This window comes from Capra hircus, chromosome 18, assembly GCF_001704415.2.
Source record: "Capra hircus breed San Clemente chromosome 18, ASM170441v1, whole genome shotgun sequence".
NCBI lineage: Eukaryota > Metazoa > Chordata > Mammalia > Artiodactyla > Bovidae > Capra > Capra hircus.
In genome coordinates this window covers 47,529,542-47,544,222 of record NC_030825.1, presented here as the reverse complement: position 1 = coordinate 47,544,222, position 14,681 = coordinate 47,529,542, and the positions used below count along the sequence as shown (strand labels likewise).

At 52.4% G+C, this 14,681-nt stretch overlaps 1 protein-coding gene across 3 annotated transcripts; it reads left to right on the top strand.

Moving 5' to 3' along the window:
- On the top strand, nt 26–14,644 carry CLIP3 (CAP-Gly domain containing linker protein 3). Of its 3 annotated transcripts, none has more exons than XM_013971172.2 (14): nt 26–1,551; nt 1,769–2,092; nt 5,744–5,883; nt 5,968–6,061; nt 6,265–6,426; nt 6,808–6,926; nt 7,426–7,662; nt 10,208–10,343; nt 10,463–10,591; nt 11,463–11,606; nt 11,675–11,798; nt 12,005–12,069; nt 12,440–12,512; nt 13,098–14,644. In XM_013971172.2, exons 2-14 carry the CDS (start codon nt 1,927–1,929, stop codon nt 13,150–13,152), a joined length of 1,644 nt encoding a protein of 547 aa, XP_013826626.2. In that variant the 5' UTR covers nt 26–1,551; nt 1,769–1,926; the 3' UTR covers nt 13,153–14,644. The 3 variants fall into 3 exon arrangements, with proteins under 3 accessions (XP_013826626.2, XP_013826628.2, XP_005692331.2); XM_013971174.2 differs by having other exon boundaries at nt 27–1,551; nt 1,852–2,092; XM_005692274.3 differs by having other exon boundaries at nt 28–1,551; nt 1,869–2,092.

Here is a 14,681-nt window from a genome sequence, read left to right as displayed (position 1 = left end):
CTGTTTGAGCAGAGATCTGGATGATGAAAAGGAGCTGGCCTGGAAGGCATGCAGACTAGATGTTCCAGGGACAACAGCCCTTGTTCTAACAGCATCATCTAAGGTATAAGCTGGAGGAGGGCAGTGTTGCTATGGTGAATCAGGGAAGGGAGTGAGTTTGTAAGGAGGGTGGGGTTGGAAGGCAACGTTAGATAGAGCCAAAAAGGTCTCATTGAGAAGGAACCAATAAGTGAAAGCCTAAACGAGAGGAGAAAGGAGATCAGGTATTTGGGGGAGGAGCGGTCCAGGCAGAAAAAACAGCTAGTGCGAAGGTCCAGGGGTGAAGGGGGACAAGGAGGCCAGTGTGGTTACAGTGGAGTGAGTGACAGGGAGAGTGAGAGGAGGTGAGATTGGCGAGATGATGGGACTTGTGGGCTATGGTTGAGACACTGGCTTTTATCTGGGGTGAGGTGCAGCAAGCAGATGCTTTAGGAAGGTCCTGATGTGATAGGTATTAATAGGTCCCCTGTGGCAGCATATTGGGGTGTTAGGGGGAGCAGGGAGAACAGGGAAGAGGCTGCTGCCACAGTCCAGGTAGGAGAGGATGAAGGATGGACCAGGGTCAGGGCCTGGGATGAGGGTGAGGGATGAAATAGCTTGGAAATACCTTGAATGGAGCTACTGGGCCAGCCCATTAGAAGGATGAAGGGTGGAAGGCAAAGTCAACCAGTTCTGTTCAGATCAGAGTGGACACGGCAGGCCATAGTCAGATGTGAAACAGCCAAGCCACTGTGATGAAGCCATCCTGGGCTGGCTCCTGGAGGCCTTTCTGGGGAGGGGTGTGTTGGCAGAGATGTACCCTACACTGCCAAAGTCAGGTAGCATGGTGATTAAGCCGGGCTACTTGAATTCAAGTCTTAGCTCCATTTTACCCACTTGCTCTATGCCCTTGGGCAAGTGGCTTAGCTTCTCTGGCCTGGTAAGTGCCTGCGAGCACTCTGCGACAAGTACCGTGACAATGACCTTAGGAGTCTCTACAAAACCATCCCTCTGAGACATCACTTGTCTAGGGCGAACAGGGAGAAGAGGTCAGGTCTGATACGTCAGAGAGAGAGAACACCTGTCACCACCACAGAGACCCCTGCCCTAATTGGTCTGGTTTGCAGGCCTGCGGGGAAGGCGCTATCACAGCGGGAAGGACTGGGCCGGTTTTCCCAGGACTTAGCGACTGAACAACTGCTTCATCTCTCCTTCTGTCTCCAAGCCTCACATCTTTCTTGGTGGCCATTTCTTCTTCCCCATCCTCGGTGTCTCTTCCCTTCCCATCCCTGCCTGCAGCCTTTTCATCAATGCAAACAGCCTCACGCTGTCTCCGCCCCCGCGCCTGGTTGGGGATGACACGGCGCATGCGCTGTCAGTGCCCCTCCCTCTCCACCCCCATCCCCCCGTCGGCGTCTGGGCCTCATCCCCTTCTCTCTGTCTCCTTCTCCCCCATCACTTCTCCAGACACTGACACCCCATTACTCCAGTTTCCCCGGCTTCAGCTTTGGTCTTCAGCCCCATCCACCCAAGGTAAGACGGGTAGAGGGGAGGCCGGCGGAGAAGGGGAGGGGCAAAGCATCCTGCATCCTGAGATAAACAAACCCGGGGAGGGGGCGGCCTAGACTGAGGGGCCTGACGCGGGAGGAGAAGAATGGGGGACTGGCCTGGGGGAAATGGTAGACCGTAGGCCCACAAACCAGGGTCCTCTGATGGGTGACTGACATCTCTATGGTTGCCCAAAATCCAGTGCTGGGGGCGTGAGAGCCATCCGGAGCCCTGGGAGCGTTTTGAGGGGCTCAGATTCTGGAGACTGCGGATCACCCTCTCTAGTGGACCTCTGTCCCTAGGATTTGCCTGAAGCCCACCCCCAACTCTGCACCTGCCCCCCGAGGGCCACCGAGGACCATGACTAAGACAGATCCTGCCCCCATGGCCCCGCCGCTCAGGGCGGAGGAAGAAGAAGAGGAGGAGGAGGATGAGCCTGTCCCGGAGCCCCCCAGCCCCACCCAGGAGCGCCGGCAGAAGCCTGTTGTGCACCCCTCGGCACCAGCCCCCCTCCCCAAGGACTACGGTAACCCCCCTCCCCATCCTGCAATATGGCCTGGAGCCTTGGGTGGCCAGGGAGGTCTGGCTGAAAACTCCGCTGGTGGAGATGGTGGGAGGACTCCCGAGGATTTGAAGGTGGTCTGGAGGAGTCATGGCCCTTGCATCCCTACCCCCCTTCATTCATTCATTCATTCACCCACTGGAGAATGGAATTGGGATAATCCTAATATTTGATTCATGACACATCATTCAGTCCTTTAGTCATTCAACAAGCATGTTTTGAAAGCCTGCTGTGGACCTAGGAGGTGGGGCAGACAGATCTAGTCTTTGCCTAAGAAAATTCACAGGCCTCAATAATGGTCACACAAATAAGTACAAAAATACAGGTACATAATTAAAGACATGATGAGAATCGTGTTTGCCAAGAACAGGAGTCTGCAAGAGCCTTTTAAGATACAGTTTTCCTGAATAAATAACATTCAAGGGAGACCCAAGGATGGACTGAGGGTTAACAAGGGGAAGGGGATCCCAGGAGAGGTGACCACAGGAGTGAAGGTTCTGAGGTAGGAAGTTGTGGAGCTGAGAGGGAGGTGTCCTCTTAGGTAAATAGAAAGTGTCTACTCATTCACCAGCAGTACTATACTCGGTGACAAGCCTTTGCTGGGAGATGGAGATTTAATGGTGAGCACTCCAGGCATGATCTCTGCTCTCAGGAGAGAAGGCAAGACTAAACAAGTAACAGATATATAAATCAGATAAGTTCAGGGACTTCCCTGGGGGTCCAGCGGTTAGGACTTTGCACTTCTACTTCAAAGGGCATGAGTTCAATCCCTGGTCCGGTAACTCTCACATGCCATGAGGCATGGTCAGAAAAAAAAAAAAAAATCAGATACGTTCAGATTGGAGTGAATGCTATGAAAGAAATAAAAGATGGAGATATAATAATAGAGAATGGCTAGGGGGCAGCACCTTGAGATAGAGCAGTCAGGATGGGTCTTTCTGATGAGGAAGCATTTAGGTGGAAACCCTGAGCGTGAGGGGGGCTTCCCTGGTGGTTCAGTGGTAAAGAATCCACCTGCCAATTAGGAGATGTGGGTTCAATCCCTGAGTCAGGGAGCTCTCCTGGAGAAGGAAATGGCAGCCCACTCTAGTATTCTTACCTGGAGAATTCCATGGACAGAGGAGCCTGGTGGGCTCCAGTCCATGGGGTCGCAAAGAGTTGGGACACGACTTGGTGACTAAACAACAACTGAGCAAGAGGAGGAATCAACCATAGGAGACCTGGAAAAAGAGTTCCAGGCTGTAACTAGCAAGTTGCAAAAGCCCTGAGGCAGGACTGAGCTTGGAACAAAAAGAAACTCATGGTGCTGCAGTTAGGGAATGATCAGAGTTGAAGTGAGAGGTTGGCAAGGGCTAGATCTGGGAAGGGCCTTCAAGGCTACTGTGAGGACTTCGTGTATATTTTAAATGTGATGGTGGGGAGAGCAGTTGGGGGCGGGGGCATGGGTATTTAAAAGCAGGGGAGTGGCAGTTCTGATTTATATTTTTAAAAGCTCCCTCTGGTTACTGCATAGAGAGAGTGGAGCTCAGCCAGAACTGGGTATAGGAGGAGGCTTTTAGATGTTGGCTGAGAATCCTCAGTAGCTGTATGTTCAACTAGGTTCCAAGTTCAGAGTGTAGGCACCAGCAGGATAGGGCAAGAGGGATGGCCTCTGTGGACGTGTGTCACTCCCTAGAGGGGGATCAGAGAGGCTAAAGGTTGCCCTCAGTCTGATAGAAAAATAACATTATCTGGGTGTCCAGGGCAGGGTATCCATCCCGGAAAACTGGAAAATTTCCTTTGGAAATGTGGCTGGGGCCTGTGGCCTGCTGGGATGTCAAAGAGCCTAGGGTGTCTGTTCCCCACCCCCAGGAACCCTGCTGCTTGTGAAACAAGGAGGGTTTGGTCACAGAATCTGAACATGTGGTTGAGGCCAGAGAGAGGGCTAAGGTGGACTCCAAGAGAAACTCGTGTACGTGTTTATTAAATGTGTACATTAATTCAGTGGAGACTGAGCATCTCCTGGATGCCAGGGCCTTGGGGATAAGGGAGAACAGAAATGTCCCAGTGAGGGGGACAAGTGAGAAAGAGAGATAGAGGGAAAAGAGGGAAGAAGAGAAAGAGAGGAAAAGAGGAGGGAGGAAGGAGTAAACAAGTAATAGGTTTTAGTTTTTTTTTTGGCCACATCATGAGGCATGCAGGATCTTAGTTCCTTGATCAGAGATTGAACCCAGGTCTCTGCAGTCTTAACCAGCAGATGGCTGGGGAAGTACCCAAGTAGTGATATTCTTAAAGAAATTTTTAAAAAGGCAAGAGGGACTTCCCTGGCGGTCCAATGGTTAAGACTCTGTGCTTTCAGTGAAGGGGGTGTGAGTTCGACCCCTAGTTGGGGAACTAAGATCCCACATGCCCTGAGATGCAGCCAAATTTTAAAAAAAGAATTGGGGGCAGGGGGAGTAAGAGATGGAGAAGGGCAGAGGTGCTTACTTAGCCAGGGTGGTCTGGGGAGGCCTCTCTGGAGCCTTAAAAAGATCTGAGGAAGGCTGGCCCTGGCAAGAAAAACAGCAAGCACAAAGCCCTGAGACAGCAATTTGCCTGGCAGACTGAAAGGGCGGAAGGAGGCCAGTGTGACTGGAGGGGAATGAGCGAGGGGGAGAGAGCAAAGAACAGACAAGGCCAGTTGGTGCAGGGCCTTTGGCCAGAGTGAGATTTGGATCTGTACTCGAGTGTGATGGGAGCCAGGGCAGGGATCTCCGCCAAGAAGGGCTGGGGTTTTAAAGGAGCACACAGGCTGCCTGCTGGAGACTGTACGGTACTTCCCTGGGCTCTTATCATCTGGGCATTCATGTGCTCATCCATTCAACAGGCACTGAGTTCCCACCACATGCCAGCCCTGTGCTGGGTGCTGAACATTATTAGAGGGCAATCCTCAGAGTCTAAAGCAGGGAGATGGAAGTTCGTCTGGGTTTCCCCCTGGCTGGCCACAGGTTGGATCCTGCCCATGGATACATTTTATGTGGACTGCACAGTAGCTGAAAAATTGGGGAGATTTTTCTTAAAAACTGATTTCTGGCTTTTAAGTTTTCTTTACTCTGGGACTTCCCTAGTCATCCAGTGGCTAAGACTGTGCTCCCAATGCTGAGTGCCTGGGTTCAATCCTTGGTCAGGGAACTAGATCAAGATACCGCCTGCTACAACAAAGATCCCACATGCCGCAGCTAAGACCCAGTGCAGTCAAATAAATAAATCAATATTAAAATTTTTTTCTTTACTCTGGAGATTCAGCCTAATCGTGCCCAGACTGACAGGGTACCATGGGCCAGAACAGTAGCAATCCCCTTTGGCATGCAGACTCCTTGTCACACTTGTTTCGTGAGGTAGAGGTGGCTGTTATACAGGAATTGCCTGATCTTTAATTTTTCAAAACACAGAGGGCATCCTAAATTTTATGTGAAACCTCTTTATTTTGAAACCTCATGCTGGCCACACAGAAAATGCCCAGGGCCCAAAGGCCACCAGTGTGAGACCCTGCCTTAGGAGATCTTAAAGACAAAGACCTAGGGCTGCTGTATCTCAGGGTGGAAGGAGGCGGGGTCAGGTTGCCTGGGGGTGACCTTGGACCTCTCACCACCCCAGCCTTCACCTTCTTCGACCCCAACGACCCTGCCTGCCAGGAGATTCTGTTTGACCCCCAGACCACCATCCCTGAGCTGTTTGCCATCGTGCGTCAGTGGGTGCCCCAAGTCCAACACAAGATCGACGTCATCGGCAACGAGGTAAGGACACTGGTGATGCAAGGGAGGAGGGGAAGGGGTCCCTCACGTGTTTGGGTAACCCTCCCTGGTCCCCGGCACCCTTAGATTCTGCGTCGAGGCTGCCATGTGAATGATCGCGATGGGCTGACCGACATGACACTGCTCCATTATGCGTGCAAGGCTGGGGCCCACGGAGTCGGTGAGGGTCCTAGCCCCCAAACCATGAACCCCCAAACCTAGGCTCCCACGCCCGACACTCTCAGAACTCCAGCCCTCCAACCTCCATCCTGAGTCCACAGCCTAGGACCCCAAAGTGCAGTCCCTGAGGCCCAGGAACTGCCCCATGGCCCTGGCCCCACTCTCTGGAGGAGGGGACCCAAGCTGACCTGGGCTGTCGCGCAGGGGACCCCGCGGCGGCGGTGCGCCTCTCGCAGCAGTTGCTGGCTCTGGGCGCAGACGTGACCCTGCGTAGCCGCTGGACTAACATGAACGCACTTCACTACGCCGCCTATTTCGACGTGCCCGATCTCGTGCGTGTGCTGCTGAAGGGTGCGCGGCCCCGAGGTGAGGAGGAGGGCCAGGCTGGGAACGGGCAGGGCCCAGGAGAGGAAGGAGGTCTTGAAGCAGGAGGAAGGTGCTCAGGTGTAGGGAGTGAAGAAGGGTGGGAAGATGACTAATGGTCCCGGCTTGGGAGGCCAGGATAGGAGGCGGGAGGCGCAAGAAATGGGGCTCAGTGGTCCTTAACGCTGCTGGGACCTGGCAGGAGCTAGTCGGGAGGGGTGTGGCCGAGGAGGGGCGGGGCTCTGTCCGAGCCTGCGGGAGGCATTGGAGCCTGCGGGTTAAGAGAGAGATGAAGAGATGGACTTCCGGAGACGGGAAGGCAGCAGTGAAAGGGCTGGGAGCCGGGGGCGCTCACTTGGAACCCTCCTCTCACCCACTTCCCAGTGGTGAACTCCACGTGCAGTGACTTCAACCACGGCTCAGCCCTGCACATCGCTGCCTCCAACCTGTGCCTGGGCGCGGCCAAGTGTTTGCTGGAACACGGCGCCAACCCGGCGCTTCGGGTACTGCCACCCTGGCCCAGTCCTGTTACCTTCCTTTTCTTTCCTTCCCAATCCCTTTCCAGCCAGCAGGCCTCTGCAGAGGATGGGAGAGAGGCAGGACCACTTGCCTTTCTTGACGCTCTCATTCCCCATTGGCCCAGTTGGACCCTTGACCTGGTACCACAGGAGCCCATCTTCTGTGTTTGTCCTTCCATGGCCCCATTTCTGGGCTTGGGGTCTTGGCCCTGAAGGCATGACCTACACTGCTGAAGTGGGACGTTCATTCCCTGTTGGCTCTATACTTGACATCCCCAGGCTGGGGTCTTAGGGGTGGGCTTCCCTGGGGACCGTGATCTGAACCTTAATGCCCCATCCCTTCCTGTTGCCATGGTAGCCCAGGGCATGACCTTACTCCCATCTCTCCTTCACCTTGACCCAGGATCTCTGGGGGCATGGCCTCAGTGGGAGGGCAGCCTACCACTACTGAGTTTTCTCCCCCTCTCTTCCTGTTGGTCCACAGAACCGAAAGGGACAAGTGCCAGCAGAGGTGGTCCCAGACCCCATGGACATGTCCCTGGACAAGGCAGAGGCGGCACTGGTGGCCAAGGAGCTAAGGACGCTACTGGAGGAGGCAGTGCCACTCTCCTGCGCCCTCCCCAAGGTCACACTACCCAACTATGACAACGTCCCAGGCAATCTCATGCTCAGTGCACTGGGCCTGCGCCTGGGAGACCGCGTGCTACTGGATGGCCAGAAGGTCAGGAACTGGAGCAGGGAGGGAAGGGCAGGACTCAGTGCTCAAAGCTGGGGCCTTGGGCAGAGTCCAGACTCGTCCCCTCTGTCTGTCAACCCTCCCGGGCATGCACAGAGCGTTTATTTCATCCAACAGTTGTTCTGCTAGAGCCTCCATTATGCCCCACGCTGGGCTGAGCTCTTAATCCAAGGGGGACAACAGATCCATCTCCTGACAGTGACAGCCCAGAGCAGTTGTGGCTCTCGTGGGGAAGCACAGGCAGAGTGATCAGCACAGGTCGGCCCCATTTGGGGCCCCCTGGGCCTTGTGGTCCCCATTCAGGGCCACCTGTGCTCCCAGAGTGATCACTCCTTTGCTTGGGAAAAAAGTATGGATCAGAGCAATCAGGGGTGTGATGGGGAATGCACCCACTTGAAGATGTGGAGGAGTGAGCCAGGAGAAGAAAAGGAGAAGGGGGGGGTCTTAGGAAGAGGGAGCAGGGATAAAGTCCCAGAGGACAGAGAATATCTTCATTCATCCAGGCATTCCAAATTGAATTCATTTACCTGATGTCCCTCAGGCTCCATGCTGGACCCAGCCTGTCCTTGGGGGTAAAGACCTGTGTCAGCCCCAGCCTTGCTCTCATAGAACTCCATTTCTATTGAAGAAGAGACAGTCAATAAAATCAACTCACAGTTAAGATAATTTCCAGGAGCAAGGGCTTTGAAAACATTTATTAAATGCAAATATTTAATAAATTGGTCCTGGTTGAGGGCAGAGGTGGTTTTAGCTAGGGTCTTCTGAGAAGGCATCTCTGAGGAGGTGATATATGGGCTGAGATGGGAAGGAGCTCATCTTGTAAAAATATAAGACAAAGGAAACCAGAGGTACAAAGGCTCAGAGGAGTGTGCATGGAGGGGAGTTATCTAGGGAGAGTGAAGTGGCAAGGTTAGCAGGGGCTGGATCACACTAGACCTGCAGGCCACTGCAGTGACTGAATTTTGTTTCTTTGTGCAGTGAGAAGCCATAAAGTCACACTTTGTTTCCTAATCAAGAGTTCTGCATGCATCAGCCCCTTTTGGAAAGTTCTTGTACGTGATCTAATCAAATCAGTGTCCCAGTTTTGAAAGCAGGAGGGGTTGACTGTCTCCATTTTACAACATAGAAGACTAAGAAATCCAGAGTGGTGAAACCTTTGTCTGGAGACATGTGATAACAGTCTCTGCCTGGAGAGAAGCAGCACAGCACAGTGGTTATTAGGATTTGCTCAAGCGCAGCTCAGCTCTGCCACTTGCCAGCTGTGGGGCCAGTGGTTTCACCTCTCTGGGCATCAGTTTCTTCATCTGTAAAAGGAAACTAATAATACCCATTTCAGGGGGGTGTATGAGGTTTATTTTAAAAATGAATTTGTATTTTACAATGTTGTGTTAGTTTGCTTCACTGTACAGCAAAATGAATCAGTTACACATACACACATATCCATTCTCTTTTAGATTCTTTTCCAAGTTTAAATTAGTTAAAATGAGTAAAGCCCTTAGAACAGGGCTTGGTGTACACCGAGTGCTGTTTGTGTGCCAGCCACTGTTCTGATCCCCACACCAACTCTCCAAAGGAGGCACTATTATTTAGTCCATTTTATAGACAAGGAACTGAGGCTTAGAGCAGTGAAGGAACCTCACCCAAATGATAATAACCACACTCACTGCAGCTAAGCAATGTCACATATATTAAAAATGTTTCTACCAGATAACTAGACTCTGAGGTGGACTGTTATCCTCATTTTACAGGTGACACTGAGGCCCATGCAGTCCCTCTACGAAAGTGACAGTATACTAATAGTCAACACGTACTGATCCCTTACTCAGCACCAAGCCCTGTACTGAGGGCTTTTCTGTCTCTGTAGCATTCATGTCCAATAGACTGTGAGATTTGAAATGTTCTGTGTATTTATAGTCCAGTGAAGTAGCCACAAGCCACATGTGGTTATTAAGAACTTGGAATGTGTCTACTACAATTGGGGAAATATTTAATTTTAATTATTTTTTTTTTCTTTTTTGGTCACCTTGCTCAGCATGTGGAACTTTCCTGACTAGGGATCAAACCCATAACCCCTGCAGTGGAAGCATGGAATCTTAACCACTGCACCATGGGGGAGGTCCTGATTTCAGTTAAATTGTCATTATGTGGCTAGTGGCTATTTACTACATTGGACAGGGCAGCTCTGTAACAATCCTGTAAGGTGGGTGCAATTTCTACTCCCATTTCGCAGATGAGGACACTGAGGCACAGTATGGTTAAGTCACATAGCCAGTGAATGGTGATGTCCAAGCTGAGATGCTGAGATTTGAGCCTGGGGCTCCCTCATACACTCCACCATGCTGCTTGTTGCCACTGATCTTTTTCTTTTTTTTTTTTTTGGCCACTCTGTGCAGCTTGCAAGATCTCCAGGGACTGAGCAGTGAAAGTGCTGACTCTTAACCACTGGACCGCCAGGGAATTCCTTGTGCCAGTGATGTTATCATGGCCTCCCAAGGCCCACCCAAGCCATATCCTCCCTTGTTTTCTCCAGACGGGCACGCTGCGGTTCTGCGGGACCACGGAGTTCGCCAGTGGCCAGTGGGTGGGCGTGGAGCTGGATGAACCCGAGGGCAAGAATGATGGCAGTGTTGGGGGCGTCCGGTACTTCATCTGCCCTCCCAAGCAGGGTCAGTCCCACTGGGGTCCACTCAGCAGTGATGCTGCTGACTGAGTGGTGGGGACAGGGGTGATGATGGGGCAGGGGCCAGTGGCCTGGACAACTCCCAGCCCAGGCTCTGTCCCCCAGGTCTTTTTGCCTCTGTGTCCAAGATCTCCAAGGCAGTGGATGCACCTCCTTCATCCGTCACCTCCACACCTCGGACTCCCCGAATGGACTTCTCCCGTGTCACTGGCAAGGGCCGCAGGGAACACAAAGGTCAGGCGGAGCCCACGGGGTGACAGGAGCCAGTCTTGAGGATATTCTGTGGGTAGCCCAGCTTCTGTGACTCAGTTTTTGCTCAGGCCCAAACTCCCATTTTAGAGGACAAACTCTTGAGTCCCTGACTTTTTACCTGAGTTTCTCCTTTGATTCAGTACTGGTCCCACCCAGTTCTTGGAAGGACCTGTATGTGTTCCCTGCCCCCTGTGACTTAGCTTCCCCTTAGACCCAAAGGCTTTCTCCCAGTTTTAGGGAACAATCTGTGGGGTTCCTGGCTTTAGTGACTTGCTTTACCCTCAGACCCAACTCCCTCCTTCATTTTATTTATTTTCCCCTCTTCATATTTTTATTTTAAAAATTTATTTGCTGTGCTGGGTGTTAGTTGTGGCACATGGGATCTTCCATCTTCCTTGCAGCATGTGGGATATTTAGTTGTGGCATGCAGAATCTAGTTTCCCGACCAGGGATTGATGTGGGCTTCCTGCATTGGGAGTGTGGAGTCTTAGCCCCTGGACCACCAGGGAAGTTCCCTCTTTCCTTCATTTTAAAAGGACAATTTCTAACTTTTGACACTCGGTTTTTCCTTTGGCCTCAATATCCTTAATTTTGAGAAAGAGTTTTTGGGGTTCTCTAGGTTCTTGACTCAGTTTTCTCCCTCACGCCTAAAGCCCCCAACCCCAGTTTCTCTGGCAGCTGGGGTTTTCTTTCAAGGCCCCCAGCCCCCCACTCCTATTTCAGAGAAGGGCTCAGCAGTTCATCTCATTTGATCAAGGACAGAGTTCCTACCTGTGGTTTTCTGGGTGGCACAGCGTCCCCTGGGCTGGTGTCTAGAGGCCTCACCCTCAACCCTTGTCCCCTCCACCCTCAGGTAAGAAGAAACCCTCATCATCCCCGTCTCTGGGCAGCCTGCAGCAGCGCGAAGGAGCCAAGGCTGAGGTTGGAGACCAAGTCCTCGTCGCTGGCCAGAAGCAAGGGATTGTGCGCTTCTATGGGAAGACAGACTTCGCCCCAGGTGAGGATCGCAATATGGGCCGGGGGCCAGGCAGGGCCTCACGGCGTCCTGACCCCCTCCTGTTTCAGGGTACTGGTACGGCATCGAGCTGGACCAGCCCACCGGCAAGCACGACGGCTCTGTCTTCGGTGTCCGGTACTTCACCTGCCCCCCGAAGCATGGCGTCTTTGCACCAGCATCTCGAATTCAGAGGTGAGCCCAGACTCTGATCATCGCCCAGGGTACTACCTAGAGCCCTGATACCCGCCATAGATGTCTCCTCCTCTTGGACCAGGAGGATAGAGTGGACACCCACCCCCATACCCTAGTGCTTTCCTCGTAGGCCCCCTGGAGCTCAGCTCCTGCCAGACCCTGGCCTCTTGTAGCTCTGACTCCTCCCACTTCTCATATCTCCCCAGGATTGGTGGATCCACTGACCCCCCTGGGGACAATGTTGGAGCCAAAAAAGTGCATCAAGTGACAAGTGAGTTGTAGGATGGGTGTGCGGAGGAATGTGGTTTGAGGGTAGGCAGGAAGGTCATGGGTCCTTACGTATATGCTGGTGACAGGATCTCCAGTATTTAATTGGGGATCCAGGAAAATGATGAGTCGGACCCCCAAAAGGATGGGTGTTATGGAGAAGAGGATGTTGACAAGGCTCTGAGCAGGCACTGGGGACATGGGTAGGTCTCAGAGGACACAGGGAATATTATTGAAGAGAGAGTCTAGATGGCTGTTGGAAGTGTAGGATATTGGGGATGTAGATAAATATTAATGACAAAGAGTCTGGGTGGATACTGAGGACAGAGGTGGGTCTGTCATCCCATCACCTGAGACCTTGCCCTTCTCTTCAGTGACGCAGCCCAAACGCACTTTCACAACAGTCCGGACCCCAAAGGACATCGCATCAGAAAACTCCATCTCCAGGTGCGTAGTAACCCTTGGTCCCCTCTCCTGTGAGATAATTCAGGGAAAGCCATCCACCAGGCCACTGGACAGAGGGGGTCTGGAGTTCTGGTTGGGGCTGGAAATAGAGGTTAGGAAAACTTAGGACTTAAGTTAGCTTACCTGGAAACAGTCTTTAGAGAGTGAGGCCCCACCATGAATCCTGGTGAATTCAATTTTTAAGAGGCAGGTTAGACCTTCCCTGGTGGCTCAGTGGTAGAGAATCTGCCTGCCAAGCAGGAGACAGGGGTTCAATCTCTGGGTGGGAAAGATCCCCTGGAAAAAGAAATGGAAACCCACTCCAGTAATCTTGCCTGGGAAATCCCATGGACAGAGGAGTGAGCTACATACAGTCCATGGGGTCGCAAAGAGTCAGACACAACTAGCAACTAAACAAAAATAAGGGAGACAGAACACCCTCTGCTCCAGAGGAGCCTGAGAGAGCCGGAAAGGTGGAGGCAGAACCCAGAAAGGGCAAATCCCAGACCCTTGGGGAAGAGCCGGGTGGGGATGGGCCCAGATGCTCCCACACCCTGCACTGGGCTGTGACACAGTTCTTTTCGCCAGGTTGCTCTTCTGCTGCTGGTTTCCTTGGATGCTGAGGGCGGAGATGCAGTCTTAGAGGCCCTGGACATCTGACAGAGACACAGAGCCCCCTCTAGCGTCTCCTGACACAAGGAACCCCCGAGTCACCCTGAGATAGAGATTCCCAGTAACACATCCAGAATAGAGACCCCATTAGCCAGCCCTCGATCACTGAGGCCCTATTAACAGATTCCCCCATGATGACCCCCCAAATACAGACCCTATGTTACCCAGAAAGAGATTCCCTGAGTGTAGTACCTTCAGGCTAGTCCCACCCCTCAGATCAGACCCTCCAATTAACAGATTTCCATCTCACCCCAAATGATGGTGACTTTCTCTACATAATACTCCACAGTAGAACATTCCTGAGTCACTAGTCACTGGAGCAGAACCATTCCCTATTAACAAAGACCCTCCCCGCATCAAACCCCCTTGAAAGAAACATCTCCAGAGAAGAGTAACAGACCCACATTTAATATCAGTCCTGTCAAGATGTTGTGACTCCCATGGTCACCCCAAAACCCTTAGACTGCAATCGGACACTCCCTCCATTAACAAAAACCTCTACTCTTACCCCTCAAGAAGAGACCCACATTAACCAGCCCACTGTCACCCCCAATTTACAGATGCCAAAACAGTCCTGGAAGTGCTAATTACAGGACCCCCAAGTCTTCCTATCCTCTGCACCCTCAAGAAACCCCCAGTGCCTTGTATGAAGCCCACCCCATGTGGCCCACAGCACCTGTGCTGGCCAGGCTCCCAGAAAATTCTCTATTTTTTAAGTAATGATTTCCCCCTTTGGGGGACCCCAAAATTTGGAGGCCCCATTCTGGGACTCAGGATCCCAACCCCCAGAGTACATGTCCCAAACTTCCCTCTGCCCTTAATTCCTACAGCCCCTAGGAGAGCCCCAAACCCTAACTCCCAGGACCCCCAAATCATGGAACCCCAAATCCCCAGGGAATCCCAAATTTAAAAAATCTGATTCCAAGCCCCCAGGAAACCCAACCATGGAAGTCCCTATGCCTGAGATGGAGGAGACTGTAGTCAGGATATGCATCCTGGGCATCCAGGGCATGTCAAGCCCTATTCATAGGCACCAGGAGACCCCCAAACAGAAATTCTCATTCCTGAAAACCAGAGGACTTCAATCCCCTGAGTCCATGGATCTCAAGATACCCAAATTCCAAGAGCCCCAGTCCCAAGGGAATCCCCAAATCCTCAAGCCTCCCTCTCTAATAGACGAGAAGCATCGAGGCCTTGAGGGGATCCCAAATCCTGGAGCCCCCATTTCAATCTACGTTCTGGTCACAGGTCCAAAACGCCAAATCTAAGTTACTGGCCCTGAAGGACCTCAGAGCACCCTGGACAGACCAGCAGAAGCCGACGGAGACCCTGAAGGCCCAGGGTGTCCAGGGCAGACCTGGGGCCCTGAAAACCAAGGACAGCTCACGACTGCCCCTTCACTGCATGTCCCCAAACTCAGCATGACCCCTATCCCCTTCAATAAAGACGTTTCTATGGCTTTCTGTGTGGGGTCGGTGTTTAGGGAGTTAACGGTCGTGC